Consider the following 18,936-nt stretch of genomic DNA (forward strand, 5'->3'; position numbering starts at 1 on the left):
TGCCCATTTTTTGATTGGGTTGTTTGTTTTTTTGGTATTGAGTTGTATAGGCTGTTTTAAACTTCAGTTTTTAACCTATAAATAATATTTCCTACATAAGCAGTTTTATGGATTTAAAAAATATATATGATGATAAATGTTAACTAGACTTACTGTGGTGATGATTTCATAATATATACATATATTAAAATATATATAAAAAATTTAGTAAATGATACATATGAAAAGTATTTAATACATCAGATTTAATGGACTGTGTATTTATTACAGTATTAAAGTTGTGCCCCATTTAATAAGAATACTGAAACCTTGTGAACAATGAATCAAATATGAAGAAAGCAGACACACTTGGCATGTGACGAACAAGGGCATTTGAGCAGTTGAATTTCTGTGTATTTGTTTATTTTATTTTTTAAAAAAATTATTTATTTTATTTTTGGCTGTGATGGGTCTTCGTTGCTGCATACGGGCTTCTCTAGTTGCAGTGAGCAGGGCTGCTCTTTGTTGCAGTGTGCAGGTGTCTCATTGTGGTGGCTTCTCTTGTTGTGGAGCATGGGCTCTAGGTGTGCGGGCTTCAGTAGTTGTGGCTCATGGCCTCTAGAGCACAGACTCAGTAGTTGTGGCACACGGGCTTAGTTGCTCCACAGCATGTGGGATCTTCCCGGACCAGGGCTTGAACCCATGTCCCCTGCATTAGCAGGTGGATTCTTAACCACTGCACCACCAGGGAAGCTCTCTGTGTATTTCTTATGTCATCATTAGGATGTCAGTATCTTGATCTCTCAGTTAAGACTCTATCAATTGCAAATAACAAATGAAACAAAACAAAACTCAATAAATCTAATTCCAACTGGCTTAAGGGAATGTTCAGCCAGGGAAATGTTCTGGTTCTTATAGCTGAAAATTCCAGAGGTAGATCTTGGCTTCAAAAATGGTTAGAAGTGGCGTTCTCATGCTGTCATCAGGATGTGGTTTCTCTTCTCTCAATTCTGGCTTCATTTCAGATCTCCATGGTATCCCCTGGCAGCTTCAGGCCCTCCCTCATAGAACCCAAATGACAGCCATGGCTCCACCCTCTACATCTTCTTGGTGGCAAGCACGGTGGGAGAGAGGGAGGGCCTTTTCCAAGTCATTCAAACAAAATGTTCAGGATCGTCTCTGATTGTCTCAAGTGAACTAGTCACAGAGGCCAGGGAGGTGGTTAGGTCTGGGTCAGATGCTCTACCTATGCAACAGAGAGTGACTCTGAAATACAAGGGCTGAGATTGTGCAGGGCCTGGTCCCTCCAGTGTAGAAGCAAGATGATAACTGTTCCCTTAAGAAGGGCAGGTGGATGCTGGGTGGGGAAAGAGTGAATGAGCATGCTAGTGGTGGGGTGTGTGCCTGCATGCATCTGTGTGTGGGCATGGGTGAATTTGTATCAGGTACTTAATAAATTTTTTAAAGTCAAAGACTGGGACTATTTTATTTACTTGCTACCAGGGAAAGTATTTTACTTTACATTAGCTAGAAGTATTTAAAACTCATTCTTCCTTTTCTACTTCTACTCATTTTCCTTTTTCCTTACAGAGTTTATTCTTATTTTTTTCTAGCCTATCTGAACTTTAAAAATAAAATGTTTATGTTGGCTGTGCAGATGATGTCTGTAATTGAAAAAAGTGATACTCTTTTCTAGCTCCTTTAAGAGAAATATAAAATTTGCATATAATAGATCCTTGCTACACACGACAGGAAGTTAAAGCTGAGATGATCCTATAGAAAGCAAGTGTTTTAAATGTTTCTCCCAACCTGTTTGTATTTGGAAAAATAAAGAGATTTGCATAAATGATGTGGGCCTGTGGCAGTTATGCAAATGAACTTGCAAATGAGAGTAAAGGGGATTTAGAGATGGTAGTGCTCTTAAACTCAGGTAGTATTTGTTAGGAAAGTAATATGAAATATCTCTATTCAATTGAGAAGTTTTAAAATTGTATACTGTATAAATATAAGATTCAGGAACTAGGGTATCAGTTGCTGGATCTTGAGCTTTAGGAGAATCATACTTTTCAAAGGTGAGAACTTAAAGCAGTGCTTAATTTTAGAACTTAATTTTGGGCATAGGTCTTATAGCTACTTAAGTATAAATTGGGCATAATTAAATAAATCATATTTAATAATAAATCTTTTGTTATTAAAATATACAGATATACAGGGAAGAGTGCTGGGCAATGGTACAAGTAATTATAAATGAATTAAGAGAGTTCTTTTTTTATAGATTTATTTAATTAAATTTTTGGCTGTGTTGGGTCTTTGTTGCTGCGCGCAGCTTTTTTCTAGTTGTGGCGAGTGGGGTGTTACTCTTCATTGCGGTGCACAGGCTTCTCATTGCGATGGCTTCTGTCGTTGCTGGGCACAGGCTCTAGGCGTGCAGGCTTCAGTAGTTGTGGCACGCGGGCTTCAGTAGTTGTGGCTCGTGGGCTCTAGAGCGCAGGCTCAGTAGTTGTGGCACATGGACTTCGTTGCTTCACGGCATGTGGGATCTTCCTGGACCAGGGCTCGAACCCATGTGCCCTGCATTGGCAGGAAGATTCTTTTTTTTTTTTTTTTTTAACATCTTTATTGGGGTATAATTGCTTTACAATGGTGTGTTAGTTTCTGCTTTATAACAAAGTGAATCAGTCACAGGCAGATTCTTAACCACTGTGACAACAGGGAAGCCCAATAAAGTTCTTTAAAGATCAATTTTCTTTCACTCTGACAAATTCAGAGCACTAAACATTCCTCATAAATTCCTTGTAAATTAACTAGTAATCCCTTTATAAAGTTAATTAATCAAATTCCTCCAATGGCATAAAAATCATTATTATTATACATGATTAGCAACGTGATTAGTCACCTAGGGAGGTAAAGTTTAAGGAAAGTAATTATTTTGAGAATGTGAACCATTGTTGAATTAGGAATTTCTCTCATTATTCAGATCTGATTAGCATGAAATATGACTCACAAATATGACACTGATTCAACAGACAAATGAATATATTTACTTGTTTGTGTTCCAAGCATTTCTTAGCTTTCAGAAATGTTGTCTTAATGCAAATTACATTGATATCACGTTATATTCGAGTTAATATGTTTTTGTTAGAAAACTTAAAAAGTAATATGGCAATAAAATGACTAAAACCCAAAACACTATCCTCAAAAAAGGATTGGGATGTATTTACCATTTGAAAATGGAAAACAATTCAAATGGGTTTATGTAGAAGTAACCCTGAAGGGGATAGTGCTTCATTTGGTTGTAAAGTTGTGAACTATTTCACAACCAACCCAATGCCAGCCAACGTGGCTTGCCTTGGAATGTTACCCAATGGGGAAAATGGTTTCTGGAAGATTTTGAGTCCTGTAAGACCCTAGATGGGATTGACCTAACTTAAAGGAAAGTTGTGTCATGTAAGTTTCTTCATGAATATTTAAGGCCATTGTGTAAATTGTATACAGGACTACACTATTTTCTGATGATACCAACTTAGGAGTTTGGAGATCATCCCAGTAACTTCAGAATTTTAGGATTTCTAATTTATAAAGAGATCTAGAAGTCGGGGGGGGGGACCTTCAAGATGGCAGAGGAGTAACACTTGGAGATCATCTTCCTCCCCCAAAATACATCAAAAATACATCTACATGTGGAACAACTCCTCAAGAGCACTTACTGAATGCTGGCAGAAGACTTCAGACTTCCCAAAAGGCAAGAAACTCCCCACGTACCTGGGTAGGGCAAAAGAAAAAACAGAGGCAAAAGAATAAGGATGGGACCTGTAACTCTGGTAGGGAGATGTGAAGGAGGAAAGGTTTCCACACACTAGGAAGACCCTTCACTGGTGGAGACGGGGGGGCGGTGGGTGGGGGGAAGATTCGGAGCCACAGAGGAGAGCACAGCAACAGGGGTGCAGAGGGCAAAGTGGAGCGATTCCTGCACAGAGGATCAGTGCTGACCAGCACTCACCAGCCCGAGAGGCTTGTCTGCTTACACACTGGGGCAGGTGGGGGCTGGGAGCTGAGGCTCAGGCTCTGGAGGTCAGATCCCAGGGAGAGGACTGGGGTTGACTGTGTGAACACAGCCTGAAGGGGGCTAGTGCACCATAGCTAGCAGGAAGGGAGTCTGAGAAAAAGTCTGGACCTGCCTAAGAGGCAAGAGACCATTGTTTCAGGGTGTGCGAGGAGAAGGGGATTCCTTCCCTGTCTGCCCATAGAAGGCAGAGAACTGCCTAAACAAGCTCCAGAGATGCGCGCGAGCCGCGGCTATCAGCGCAGACCCCAGAGACGGACATGAAATGCTAAGGCTGCTGCTGCCGCCACCAAGAAGCCTGTGTGCAAATACAGGTCACTATCCACACCTCCCCTCCCGGGAGCCTGTGCAGCCTGCCACTGCCAGGGTCCCGTGATCCAGGGAGAACACACAGTGTACCTCAGGCTGTTGCAACATCATGGTGGCCTCTGCTGCCACAGGCTCGCGCTGCATTCCAATTATAACTACTCTACCCCTCCGTCCCCCTGGCCTGAGTGAACCAGAGACCCCTAATCAGCCGCTTCTTTAACCCCCTCCTGTATGGGTGGAAACAGAAGCCTGAGGGCGACCTGCACGCAGAGGTGGGGCCAAAACCAAAGCTGAATCCCAGGAGCTGTGCGAACAAAGAAGAGAAAGGGAAATTTCTCTGTGCAGCATCAGGAGCAGTGGATTAAATCTCCACAGTCAACTTGATGTACCCTGCATCTGTGGAATACCTGAATAGACAACGAATCAACCCAGAACTGAAGCGGTGGACTTTGGGAGCAGCTGTAGACTTGGGGTTTGCTGTCTGCAACTGACTTGTTTCTGATTTTTATGTTTATCTTAGTATAGGTTTTGGCACTTGTTATCATTGGTGGATTTGTTTATTGGTTTGGTTGCTCTCTTCTTTTTCTAATTACTTTTAAATTTTTTTATTTTAATTTTTAAATTTTAATTATTTTATTTTATTTTTATTTTCTTTCTTTATTTCTCCCTTTTCTTCTGAGCCATGTGGCTGACAGGGTCTTGGTGCTCCGGCCTGGTGTCAGGCCTGAGCTTGTGAGGTGGGAGAGCCGAGTTGAGGACATTGGACCACCAGAACCCTTTGAGCCTCACGTAATATCAGTCAGCGAGAGCTCTCCCAGAGATCTCCTTCTCAACACTAAGACCTAATTCCACCAACGGCCAGCAAGCTCCAGTGCTGGATGCCCCATGCCAAACAACTAGCAAGACAGCAACACAACCCCACCCATTGGCAGAGAGGCTACCTAAAATCATACTAAGTCAAGACACCCAAAACTGGATGCAACCCTGCCCAAAAGAAAGACAAGATCCAGCCCCACCCACCGGAATACGGGCACCAGTGCCTCCGTCAGGAAGCCTACACAAGCCACTGAACCAACCTTACCCACTGGGGGCAGACACCAAAAACAATGAGAACTATGAACGTGCAGCCTGTGAAAAGGAGACCTCAAACACAGTAAGTTAAGCAAAATGAGAAGAGAGAGAAATATGCAGCAGATGAAGGAGCAAGGTAAAAAACCCGCCAAACCAAACAAATGAAGAGGAAATAGGCAGTCTACCTGAAAAAGAATTCAGAATAATGATAGTAAAGATGATCCAAAATCTTGGAAATAGAATGGAGAAAATACAAGAAACGTTTAACAAGGACTTAGAAGAACTAAAGAGCAAGCAAACAGTGATGAACAACACAATAAATGAAATTAAAAATTCACTAGAAGGAATCAGTAGCAGAATAACTGTGTCAGAAGAATGGATAAGCGACCTGGAAGATAAGATAGTGGAAATAACTACTGCAGAGCAGAATAAAGAAAAAAGAATGAAAAGAATTGAGGACAGTCTCAGAGACTTGTGGGAAAACATTAAATGCACCAACATTCGAATTATAGGGGTCCCAGAAGAAGAACAGGAAAAGAAAGGATCTGAGAAAATATTTGTAGAGATTATAGTTGAAAACTTCCCTAACATGGGAAAGGAAATAGTCAATCAAGTCCAGGAAGTTCAGAGAGTCCCATACAGGATAAATCCAAGGAGAAACACGCCAAGACACATATTAATCAAACTATCAAAAATTAAATACAAAGAAAAATATTAAAAGCAGCAAGGGAAAAGCAGCAAATAACATACAAGGGAGTTCCCATAAGGTTAACAGTTGATCTTTCAGCAGAAACTCTGCAAGCCAGAAGGAAGTAGCAAGACATATTTAAAGTGATGAAAAGGAAAAACCTACACCCAAGATTACTCTACCCAGCAAGGATCTCATTCAGATTCAACGGAGAAATTAAAACCTTTACAGACAAGCAAAAGATAAGAGAATTCAGCACCAAGAAACCGGCTGTACAACAAATGCTAAAGAGACTTCTCTAGGCAGGAAACACAAGAAAAGGAAATGACCTACAAAAACAAACCCAAAACAATGAACAAAAGGGTAATAGGAACACACATATTGATAATTACCTTAAATGTGAATTGATTAAATGCTCCAGCCAAAAGACATAGACTGGCTGAAGGATACAAAAACAAGACCTGTATATATGCTGTCTGTAAGAGATCCACTTCAGACCCAGGGACACATACAGACTGAAAGTGAGGGGATGGAAAAAGATATTCCATACAAATGGAAATGCAAAGAAAGCTGGGGTAGCAATTCTCATATCAGACAAAATAGACTTTAAAACAAAGACTATTACAAGAGACAAAGAAGGACACTACATAATGATCAAGGGATCAATCCAAGAAGAAGATATAACAGTTGTAAATATTTATGTACCCAACATAGCAGCACCTGAATACATAAGACGAATGCTAACAGCCATAAAAAGGGAAATTGACAGTAACACAATCATAGTAGGGTACTTTAACACCCCACTTTCACCAATGGACAGATTATCCAAAAGGAAAATAAATAAGGAAACACAAGCTTTAAATGACACATTAAAGAAGATGGACTTAATTAATATTTGTAGGACATTCCATCCAAAAACAACAGAATACACTTTCTTCTCAAGGACTCATGGAACATTCTCCAGGATAGATCATATTTTAGGTCACAAATCAAGCCTTGATAAATTTAAGAAAATTGAAATCATATCAAGTATCTTTTCTGAACACAACGCTATGAGACTGGATATCAATTACAGGAAAAAACTGTAAAAAATACAAGCACATGGAGGCTAACAATATGCTACTAAATAACCAAAAGGTCACTGAAGATATCAAAGAGGAAATAAAAAAATACCTGAAAAAATTACAATGAAAACACAATGACCCAAAACCTATGGGATGTAACAAAAGCAGTTCTAAAAGGGAAGTTTATAGCAATACAATCCTACCTAAAGAAAGATCTCAAATAAACAACCTAACCTTACACCTAAAGCAATTAGAGAAAGAAGAACAAAAATACCCCAGTTAGCAGAAGGAAAGAAATCATAAAGATCAGATCAGAAGTAAATGAAAAAGAAATGAAGGAAACAATATCAAAGATCAGTAAAGCTAAAAGCTGGTTCTTTGAGAAGATAAACAAAATTGATACACCATTAGCCAGACTCATCAAGAAAAAAAGGGAGAAGACTCAGATCGACAGAATTAGAAATAAAAAAGGAGAAGTAACAACTGACACTGCTGAAATACAAAGAATCATGAGGGATTACTACAAGCAGCTATATGCCAATAAAATGGGCAACCTGGAAGAAATGGACAAATTTTTAGAAAAGCACAACCTTCTGAGACTGAACCAGGAAGAAATAGAAAACATAAACAGACCAATCACAAGCACTGAAATTGAAACTGTGATTAAAAATCTTCCAACATACAAAAGGCCAGGACCAGATGGCTTCACAGGCGAATTCTTTCAAATATTTAGAGAAGAGCTAACACCTATCTTTCTCAAACTCTTCCAAAATATAGCAGAGGGAGGAACACTCCCAAACTCATTCTATGAGGCCACCATCACCCTGATACCAAAACCAGACAAATATGTCACAAAGAAAGAAAATTACAGGCCAATATCACTGATGAACATAGATGCAAAAATCCTCAACAAAATACTAGCAAACAGAATCCAACAGCACATTAAAAGGATCAAAACACCATGATCAAGTGGGGTGTATCCCAGGAATGCAAGGATTCTTCAATATACCCAAATCATTCAATGTGATATACCATATTAAAAAACTGAAGGATAAAAACCCTATTATCATCTCAATAGATGCAGAAAAAGCTTTCAACTAAATTCAACAGCAATTTATGATAAAAACCCTCCAGAAAGTAGGCATAGAGGGAACTTACCTCAACATAATAAAGACCATATGTGAGAAACCCACAGCCAACATTGTTCTCAGTGGTGAAAACCTGAAACCATTTCCTCTAAAATCAAGAACAAGACAAGTTTGCCCACTCTCACCACTATTATTCAACATAGTTTTGGAAGTTTTAGCCACAGCAATAAGAAAAGAAAAAGAAATAAAAGGAATTCAAATCGCAAAAGAATTAAAGCTGTCAGTGTTTGAAGATGACATGATACTATACATAGAGAATCCTAAAGATGCTACCAGAAAACTACTAGAGCTAATCAATGAATTTGGTAAAGTAGCAGGGTACACAATTAATGCACAGAAATCTTATGCATTCCTATACACTAATGATGAAAAATCTGAAAGAGAAATTAAGAAAACACTCCCATTTGCCATTGCAACAAAGAGAGCAAAATACCTAGCAATAAACCTACCTAAGGAGACAAAAGAACAGTATGCAGAAAACTATAAGACACTGATGAAAGAAATTAAAGATGATACAAACAGATGGAGTGATATACCGTGTTCTTGGATTGGAAGAATCAACATTGTGGAAATGACTCTACTACTCAAAGCAGTCTAGAGACTCAATGCAATCCCTATCAAATGACCAGTGGCATTTTTCACAGAACTAGAACAAAAAATTTCACAATTTGTATGGAAACACAAAAGACCCCAAATAGCCAAAGCAATCTTGAGAAAGAAAAACGGAGCTGGAGGAATCAGGCTTCTGGACTTCAGACTATACTACAAAGCTACAGTAATCAAGACAGTATGGTACTTGCACAGAAACAGAAATATAGATCAATGGAATAGGATAGAAAGCCCAGAGAGAAACCCACCCACATATGGTCACCTTATTTTTGATAAAGGAGGCAAGAATATACAACGGAGAAAAGACAGCCTCTTAAGTGGTGCTGGGAAAACTGGACAGGTACATGTAAAAGAATGAGATTAGGGCTTCCCTGGTGGTGCAGTGGTTGGAAGTCCACCTGCCAATGCAGGGGATACGGGTTCGTGCCCCGGTCTGGGAAGATCCCACATGCCGTGGAGCGGCTGGGCCCGTGAGCCATGGCCGCTGAGCCTGTGCGTCCGGAGCCTGCGTGTCTGGAGCCTGTGCTCCGCAACGGGAGAGGCCGCAACAGTGAGAGGCCTGCGTACCGCAAAAAAAAAAAAAAAAAAAAAAAAAAAAAAGTGAGATTAGAACCCTCCCTAACACCATACACAAAAATAAACAGAAAATGGATTAAAGACCTAAATGTAAGGCCAGACACTATAAAACTCTTAGGAAAACGTAAGCAGAATGCTCTATGACATAAGTCACAGCAAGATCCTTTTTGACCCACCTCCTAGAGAAATGGAAATAAAAACAGAAATAAACAAATGGGACCTAATGAAACTTAAAGGCTTTTGCACAGCAAAGGAAACCATAAGCAAGATGAAAAAACAACCCTCAGAATGGGAGTAAATACTTGCAAATGAAGCAACTGACAAAGGATTAATCTCCAAAATATACAAGCATTTCATGCGGCTCAATATCAAAAAAACAAATAAACCAATCCGAAAATGGGCAGAAGACGTAAATAGACATTTCTCCAAAGAAGATATACAGATTGCCAACAAACACATGAAAGGATGATCAACATCACTAATCATTAGAGAAATGCAAATCAAAACTACAATTGAGGTATCACCTCACACCAGTCAGAACGGCCATCATGAAAAAATCTACAAACAATAACTGCTGGAGAGGGTGTGGAGAAAAGGGAACCCTCTTGCACTGTTGGTGGGAATGTAAATTGATACAGTCACTATGGAGAACGGTATGGCGATTCCTTAAAAAACTAAAAATATAACTACTATATGACCCAGCAATCCCACTACTGGGCATATACCCTGAGAAAACCATAATTCAAAAAGAGTCATGTACCACAGTGTTCACTGCAGCACTATTTAGAATAGGTCGTACATGGAGGCAACCTAAGTGTTCATCAACAGATAAATGGATAAAGAAGAGGTGGCACATATATACAATGGAATATTACTCAGCCATAGAAAGAAATGAAATTGAGTTATTTGTAGTGAGGTGGATGGACCTAGAGTCTGTCATACAGAGTGAAGTTAAGCCAGAAAGAGAAAATACTATATGCTAACACATATATATGAAATCTAAAAAAAAAAGAAAAAGGGGGGCTTCCCTGGTGGCGCAGTGGTTGAGAGTCCACCTGCCGATGCAGGGGACAAGGGTTCGTGCCCCGGTCTGGGAGGATCTCACATGCCGCGGAGCGGCTGCGCCCATGAGCCATGGCCGCTGAGCCTGCGCGTCCGGAGCCTGTGCTCTGCAATGGGAGAGGCCACAACAGTGAGAGGCCCGCGTACCGCAAAAAAAAAAAAAAAAAAAAAAAAAAAAAAGAAAAAGGTTCTGAAGAACCTAGGGGCAGGACAGTAATAAAGACGCAGACATAGAGAATGGACCTGAGGGCATGGGGCGGGGGAAGGGTAAGCTGGGACAGAGAGAGATAGTAGCATTGACATATACACTACCAAATGTAAAATTGATAGCTAGTGGGAAGCAGCCACATAGCACAGGGAGATCATCTCGGAGCTTTGTGACCACCTAGAGGGGTGGGATAGGGAGGGTGGGAGGGAGAGAGACGCAAGAGGGAGGGGATATGGGGATATATATACATATAGCTGATTCACTTTGTTATACAGCAGAAACTAACACAACATTGTAAAGCAATTATACTCCAATAAAGATGTTAAAAAATTAATGTTATTGCTAATGAAGTTTATCATTTTAAAAGTAGAAATGAAAATCCTTAAAAAAAAAGATCCAGAAATATGTGGAAAGGAAATTTGAATGATAGTTTCTCAGTAGAGTTTTCCTGTAAAATCTTTTATAGGTCTTTTAAATGTATATGATAATGTTATTTAGAGGTTATTACATTTTTCCTAGGATGATTTCTTTTTTCACTGAATTCAAAACAGTGAAAGTCATCCTTCTCAGATAAAGCCAATGAAATTTTGGAAATAGATTTTTCTTAAACATTCTGTATTGCCTGTATTTTTTGATGTTTGACTAATGTGTGAGTTGCTTGAAATGGGTCGACATTTATGAAAAGCCTTAGGGAAAGTAGGTGTTAAAGACTTTACGTAGAAAGAGGTACAGTTACAGATTTAATGGTTAAATTAACAATGGTGGTCACTAACCTTTATCTAAACCCTGCTATGTGCCATTTTATAGATTTGAGAACAAGCAGATTCAGAGATGTTTGGTAACTTGCCCAGTCAGCTAACAAGGACTGAGATTTAATTCTGGGTCTTTGATACCAAGATTTTTCACCTTCAGTAGTACCTTATAGCTAAAAGTTATGTTTAAGTATTTAAAAACTTAGTGGAAAATACAGATTGACCTGTATCACCAATATAAGTTTGTCATTAATAATGATGTGAAAGTTGTTTAGTAGTGGTAATAATATAAAGATATTCTCAGTATGGCCACTAGATGTCAGCACTTAGCTGCTATATGTGGTGTAACAATTCTACATTTTAGTGGAATATTTTTTGCCAGGTTGTATTCAGGTGCTGAATATTATTGCGGCATACTGCAGATCTATTATAGTTAACATATTAAAAGCATTTTAGTAGCTGTCACTATGTTAATGTAATAAAACTTTTTAAAAAGTATTTCATTTTGCTAAAGTTTCTTTTGCTTTTCTCTTTTTTTTCATAAATTTATTTATTTACTTATTTTTGGCTGCGTTGGGTCTTTGTTGCTGCGCACAGGCTTTCTCTAGTTGCGATGAGCAGGGGCTACTCTTCCTTGCGGTCTGCAGGCTTCTCATTGCCGTGGCTTCTCTTGTTGCGGAGCACGGGCTCTGAGCGCACAGGTTTCAGTAGCTGTGGCTCGTGGGCTCAGTAGTTGTGGCTCGTGGGCTCTAGAGCGCAGGCTTAGTAGTTGTGGCATACGGGCTTAGTTGCTGTGTGGCATGTGGGATCTTCCTGGACCAGGGCTTGAACCCGTGTCCCCTGCATTGGCAGGTGGATTCTTAACCACTGAACCACCAGGGAAGCCCTCTTTTGCTTTTGTCTTAAATCAGAGGTTCAATCTTTCACCAAAACGGATACAATAATACCATTTATTTCTCCTGTAAAAAATATTTAAAATCTATGTTTATACTTTATGAGTTAGCAATTCATAACATGTTCAGAGCATGCTCCATTCTTAATTTCTTTTAAAATACATAAGCAAATTATGGATTTTGGAAAGATCTCTGGAGCACTGTATTACATACAGTATTTCCAGCATAACTATGAAGCTGCCTAATTGGTACTTTTGTTGCTTCTACAAGACCCGTGTTTCCTTGAAGGGAGATAACTTACTCAGTTTTTAATCTCAGCTCCTACCACAGTGCCTCTCCCAGAGTAAATCCTTGGTAAATGTTTATTGACCGAATGTCTGTTAAGAGGCACAAAAATAGTGAATTCACAGGGAGTATGGAGTCCTAATATCATTTTTGAAGCTTTAGCCCTTGGGCAAATTATTTAACTTTGAATCATAATTTCTGTATCTTTGTAAAAGGGTATGATAAAAAACAACCTTACTGGGTTGGCAAGGCATTAAATTAAATATATATAAAGTTTCTATCACATCATAAATAATAGGTATAGCTATTATCATTCTTAGCAATGATTACTAACAATTATTGCCAGTAATAATGGTAGTGGTGTAGTAGAGGTAGAAACATATAGGAGGTCTGAGCAGTTCTGGGGCTGTGTTTAGTGTATTGGAGGTTTTCTTCTCTGCTGTGCCAGCATGAGTGAGATTATATAGTTTGGACTGTAAGGTTATTGTCTGGGCATCTTAAACCATCATTTTTCTCAATTTGTGACTAAGGAACCCAAACCAGAGATTGCGAGTCAGAGTCGGCCAGGTCCAGGATATGATGTTCCTGGGCTCAGGGCGCTAGCCAGTACTGCTGACTTCCTGAGGTGCCAAAAAACATGCACCAAGTTGTTTCTTTCAGCCAATGTGTGTGTGTGTGTGTGTGTGTGTGTGTGTGTGAGAGAGAGAGAGAGAGAGAGAGAGAGAGAGAGAGAGAGAGAGAGAGGGAGGTTGTTTGATTCAGTGTCCATTAGTGAACATCTGATCCTGGTCATCGTTTCCTCCAGCATTTAAGAGCATCAGTCATCTGCACTGTTAATTTCTGCTTCTGAATGGTCTGTAGGTTTTCTCATATCTTTTATTTGTGTGCATCTTATTTCTTCCTCAAAGAAGAAATATCACCCTCATGTCAGTATGATCTTTAGGTAACTGTCTCAATAAATGCTGTCTGTAGGCCCTATGAGAACTATTTAGAATTGGAGTCTAAGCAAACTTCTGAACTTGAGTCCTACTTTTGCAAAAGTTTTGGCTGCTCTTCTTTCACATCCTGGCTACAGGATCAGAGTTCTGGGCTTCACTTTCTTGAGTGCATGCTAACTGTGCGGGTACAAAAATTATTTAAGTGTAATTACAAGGACTCTTTCCGGACCTACCCAGCTACCAGCATTTACTGTACATAAGACACTGAACTAGTTTTCCCTGGGCATAAAAGACTGAGTAAGCTATTCAAGATCTGTTGGGAGTTTATTCTCTGATAGAGGCAATATGTAGATGAAAATAATGACAACACAGAACAATGTTAAATGTGCACCGTAAGGCCTTATGCCTCAGAGTGTGGTCTGGGGACTGGCATTACCTGGGGGTTGTTGGAAATGCAGAATCTCAGGCTTTGCTGCAGAGCTACTGGACCAGAATCTGCACTTTGCCGAGATCTCAGCCAATATGTTTGCATACTCAAGTATGAAGAGCACTGGTAGAAGGCTTTAGGGAATGCAGATGTCACTTCCAGTTGGGGACACAGGATTTCATGGAGGAAGGAGCCTTGAAGGAGAGAAAGGATTTTTTTTTTTTTTTTTTTTTTTTTGTAGTACGTGGGCCTCTCACTGTTGTGGCCTCTCCCGTTGTGGAGCACAGGCTCTGGACGCGCAGGCTCAGCGGCCATGGCTCACGGGCCTAGCCACTCCGCGGCATGTGGGATCTTCCTGGACCAGGGCTTGAATCTGTGTCCCCTGCATTGGCAGGTGGATTCTTAACCACTGTGCCACCACGGAAGCCCTGTGTTCATGTCTTTACCTCTATAGTTTTTAATCTCTCTTTTGAAAAAAAAAATATTTCACTGATCTCTACAATTCTAATTTAGCAGCAATCATTCTAGTTTTCTCCCTTTTCCAATTTATCTTTCTCTGACTGACAAAACGTGGTTCCCATTATTCAGTGGATATACATGTATGTGATGCATGCCCTTGTATGTAACCAATCTCTCATCAGTGTGCCTGCTGTCCTCTTCTCCCCCACCCCATGCCCTCCTTACCACACCTGGACTCTCCACCCTACACCAACCTGTCCAGCTATGTGGAAGCCCTCCTCACCTTTACTAGGGCTTTGACTCCTGCCCCAGGTCACCCCATCCACATCCCACTTCTGCTCTGATTGTGGTGCCCTTCTATTGGCCACATCTCCTGCCTTCCCCTTAGCCTACCTGTGTTAGTACTAAGCTGTTCGAGGTGAGGAACAGTTCTTAAATGCTCTCCAGAGCCCTAGTGGATTTTAGCTGGAAAGACCAGACCTCTTGGCTCATTCAGAGAAGTCATACAACCTTTGATTTGTTTAACCTTAACTTGGGAGGGAAAAAAGAGTCTGGGCTTTGGTGTTTCCGTTTTACCTGGGTTTTTTTCACCCAAGTCCCAAATCACATCCACACTGTCTCTTCCTGGTAGCTAGTGCTTATAGGGGGCTGAGAAAAAAACCAGCTGAGCCTTATGGGCTCCCAGCCAGGAGGGACAAGTCCCAGGGGAATGTGTACTCCTGAAGATGCTGGTTCCCCAGACATAAAATATGGGATCCAGGCAACTTATTAGAAAAACAGAACAAGGGCACCATCTTTGCTTTCTATCCCAAACTGGAAAGGGGCTCAAAAAAAGTTTCCTTGATTCCACGAGGAGACAGATTTCCTCCCCTTCTCCCTAGCTTGATTACCCCGTTGCAAACTGTTATCCTTTGTCTTTTTTATAGTTGGGGGTGGGGAGTGGAAGAGGGGACGGAGAAAGCTAGTGACTATGGGGGGTGGGGAGCAGATGTACTCTGGGTCTCCCGTCAGGCTTAGCCACAGGAGCCCTTGCTCCCCCATAGGGACACCAGAGGCTCCCACCTGATGAGCTCCAAGATGGAGGAGAAGACAGGGGTAGAAGATGCAAACCAGGGTGCCAAAGACAGATTGTTTAAAACATCTTTGCTACCTTGATGTGTAATGATAGAGAGTAACTTATTTTAATTTGTACTAGAAGTATGTATCTATGCATGTTCCTTTTATTAAAAAGTTTTTTGAATGAATGAATGACTTTTATTATTTAAACTCTTTAATGCTAAATACACATGCATACAGAAAAATGAACAAGTTATAAGTATACAACACAAAATTCTCACAATGTGAACACTTATTTAACCGCCACTCATGTCAAGAAATAAAACTCTGCCAGTACTCAAAAGCCCTCTTTATGCTTTCTCCCAACTATTGCCTGTTCCCTCCTCTCCAAAAGTAACCACTTTCCCAACTTAGCCATAAATTTGTTTTGCCAGTTTTTTTGTCTTTATGTAAATGGAATAATATAGTATGATTCCTTTGTGTCTGGCTTCTTTTGCTTAATGTCACGTTTGGGAGATTTGAGAATGTTCTGGTATATTAGCTGTGGTTTTTTCACTTTCATTGCTGTGTATAAGTTCATTGTATGATTATACTATGTTTATTTAGTTTCCTACTGATAGATACCTGGGGTCTTCCTGGGTTGGGGCTGTTGTGAATAATACTGCCTATGAACCTTATTGCCCATGGATTTTGGTGCACATAGACGTGCATCTCCTTCTAGAATATCTATGGGAATAGACTTATGCATGTTACTTTTAGAAAGTATTTTGCCTTGGTGTCATTTTTCTCAGTCTTCTGATGCTAATTAATCTTTAAAAATTATTTTTGATAGCTACTACAATGTTTGAAGCTGGAAAGGACAAAGGTAATCCGGATGAATTTGCTGTGGCACTTGATGAAACCCTTGGAGACTTTGCGTTCCCAGATGAGTTTGTCTTTGATGTTTGGGGAGTCATTGGTGATGCCAAATGAGGATGATTAGGATGTGAATGACCGTCTCTGGAGGAATGAAAAAAAAAAAAGTTAAAATCTGCTTTTAGACACTGTTATGGACTCTGGCTTGTTTTATGTGTATGAATACATTCTTTTGAAATATAATTTTGATTTCTGGACACTTTTTAATGCAGTTGCATATGTAGTATGCTTAAGATAAATTTCATAAAACGTGATCAAATTTAATACTCATTTAAAAGCTTTTTAAAGTTAGTTTAAGAGAGTATTTCTAGATAGGTTATTTTGGTCCCCATTGACAGCCATGTTTTGTTTTCCACGTATAAGTAGTTGATTGCAATCTCTTTGTAGTTCTTTTGCAAAATCTTAATGCAGTGAAAATGAGGATTGGAGTATAATTTGCCTCATAGCATCTTCATTTTGTTATACTAGCTTGAACGGGATATGTTCAGGACATGAAATACGCATTATGCCTACTAGAGGTCTAGAAACATTTTTTTTTTAAATCCACTGAATAAGGAGAGGAAGATTCCTATAGCCTGTTGATGTCTATGGCTTACTTACTCTCTTTGTAAAACAAGGATTGATTGACTTTTATTTTTTGCTTCTTTGTAATTGCTTCCTTGCTTCTTAAACTTGTTGAAATCTATTGTGCTGTGTATATATTTGCACATGTAGAAGAAGGTGAAAAAGAGGCAGATACAGTAGAAACCACTTATATTTGATTTTTCTTTTTTTAGCAGTTCTTACAACACTATTTCTTTTCCATCCATACCTACTGTTATGTTACCCTTTAGAAGCATTCCAGGGAAAGTTTTTATAGTCTTTGTAGAACTTTTCTTTTGAAAGATGTTTACTCAGAAAATAACTATGTTTGGGAACATTTTTGAGGGTTAAAGAGCAACACTTTTTTTTTTTTTTTTGGAAGAGCAACACTTTTAAGCCTCCTGAACTTAAAAGGAGATACTATAAGCAGTAGATTTCCCCCTAGTGAAAATGCAGGAGGAAGGGAAAATTGAGAAAATATATTAGCTTATTATTTTAGAGTTCTAATGCACTCTCTCTGAAACCTTACATTATTGAGAAAATTGAGGGTAAATGACTGTTTTATCACTCTTAACTTGACATTTTACAGATGTAAGAGAAATGGAAATGAATGGTTTCAACATAGATCATTTAATAAGGCAGAACATGGTGTGACCAAGTGTTCTTCTAAAATGTTAGATGGAAAATGCTGCATGCTGCCGTGGTAATCAGAAATAATAACCTGCGAGGGGTGTATTCTAGGAAATCAGAAGTAATTCCCTTTTCATGCCGGGTTGATGCTTAGATAACTCTTGTTTTCTGGTGCAACTTCACTTTTGCTGCGTTCCGCTCTCTTTTTCACATAAATTTAATTCTATGAATCTTGGTATTCTTTGTCTCATTAATCTGAAACCTGCACAGAAACTGTTACAGTCATTAACATGTAACAAAAGCAGTTTATGGAATGTGGATTGTCTTATTGCCCTTGCCCATCATTTGGAAATAGCATTCAGCCCAGGCTGTAGTAATTTGTTGCTACTTGTTTAGTGAATTTCTTTCAGAGGTCCCCAAATACATACTAATTCTTTTTTTTTTTTTTTTTTGCGGTACGCGGTCCTCTCACTGTCGTGGCCTCTCCCGTTGCGGAGCACAGGCTCCGGATGCGCAGGCTCAGCGGCCATGGCTCACGGGCCCAGCCGCTCCGCGGCATGTGGGATCCTCCCGGACCGGGGCACGAACCCGTGTTCCCTGCATCGGCAGGCGGACTCTCAACCACTGCGCCACCAGGGAAGCCCCCATACTAATTCTTAATATCACTTCTCATAGGATAGGAAAGTTATTGGATGACTTAAGAAGCCCACAGAAATATTTCGGTTGAAGCAAAAAATAAAATTTTTGGCACTAGATGTTAGATTTGAAATGATGAGTCATTGTTTATTATTGATGGCTGTCTGATCCTCCTTTCCTTCTGGATATGGATGAACACTGACACTTGGTGCAAATTCCCTGTGATTTGTGAAATCTCATATTCACAAAGTGGTTACCATGATCTTTCTAGAGTTTTGATGTGTAAGGTACTGACGGCCATGTACAGCTGCAACTGTAACTTGCTTGTTAGCATCAAATGAGCATAAAGGGTGTCAGCTGGGCACAGGTGTTTTACTACTAACAGTTTTTTTTTCTTGAAATGTCTTTCTCTGTTACCTCTACTGATAAACTGATAACAAAGTAAGTTTCTTCATTTTGTTCTCTTACCCGAAAATATATCTCTTTGTGAACTTTGTGCCTTTTGGTAAAACTCTCAGTGCACAAAAGGAACAGGGTTTCTTTTTGGATGTCACAGTCTACAAGTGGGAGCTGCCCTTCTACTGCT

The 18,936-nt window shown here is 39.7% G+C and overlaps 1 protein-coding gene across 1 annotated transcript in view; it reads left to right on the top strand.

The window, feature by feature from the left end:
* The window catches only part of GIPC2 (GIPC PDZ domain containing family member 2), an 85,046-nt gene extending 67,102 nt beyond the window's left edge, over nt 1–17,944 (top strand). The window contains exon 6 of the mRNA XM_027114152.1: nt 16,420–17,944. Within this exon, the coding sequence (XP_026969953.1) occupies nt 16,420–16,559 (140 nt within the window). The 3' untranslated portion in view covers nt 16,560–17,944. The remainder of the gene's footprint in view (nt 1–16,419) is intronic.
* Nucleotides 17,945–18,936: the final 992 nt, after the last annotated feature.

This window comes from Aethalodelphis obliquidens, unplaced genomic scaffold (genome assembly GCF_003676395.1).
Source record: "Aethalodelphis obliquidens isolate GAN/ISIS:26980383/991018 unplaced genomic scaffold, ASM367639v1 scaffold13, whole genome shotgun sequence".
Taxonomy (NCBI): Eukaryota; Metazoa; Chordata; class Mammalia; order Artiodactyla; family Delphinidae; genus Aethalodelphis; species Aethalodelphis obliquidens.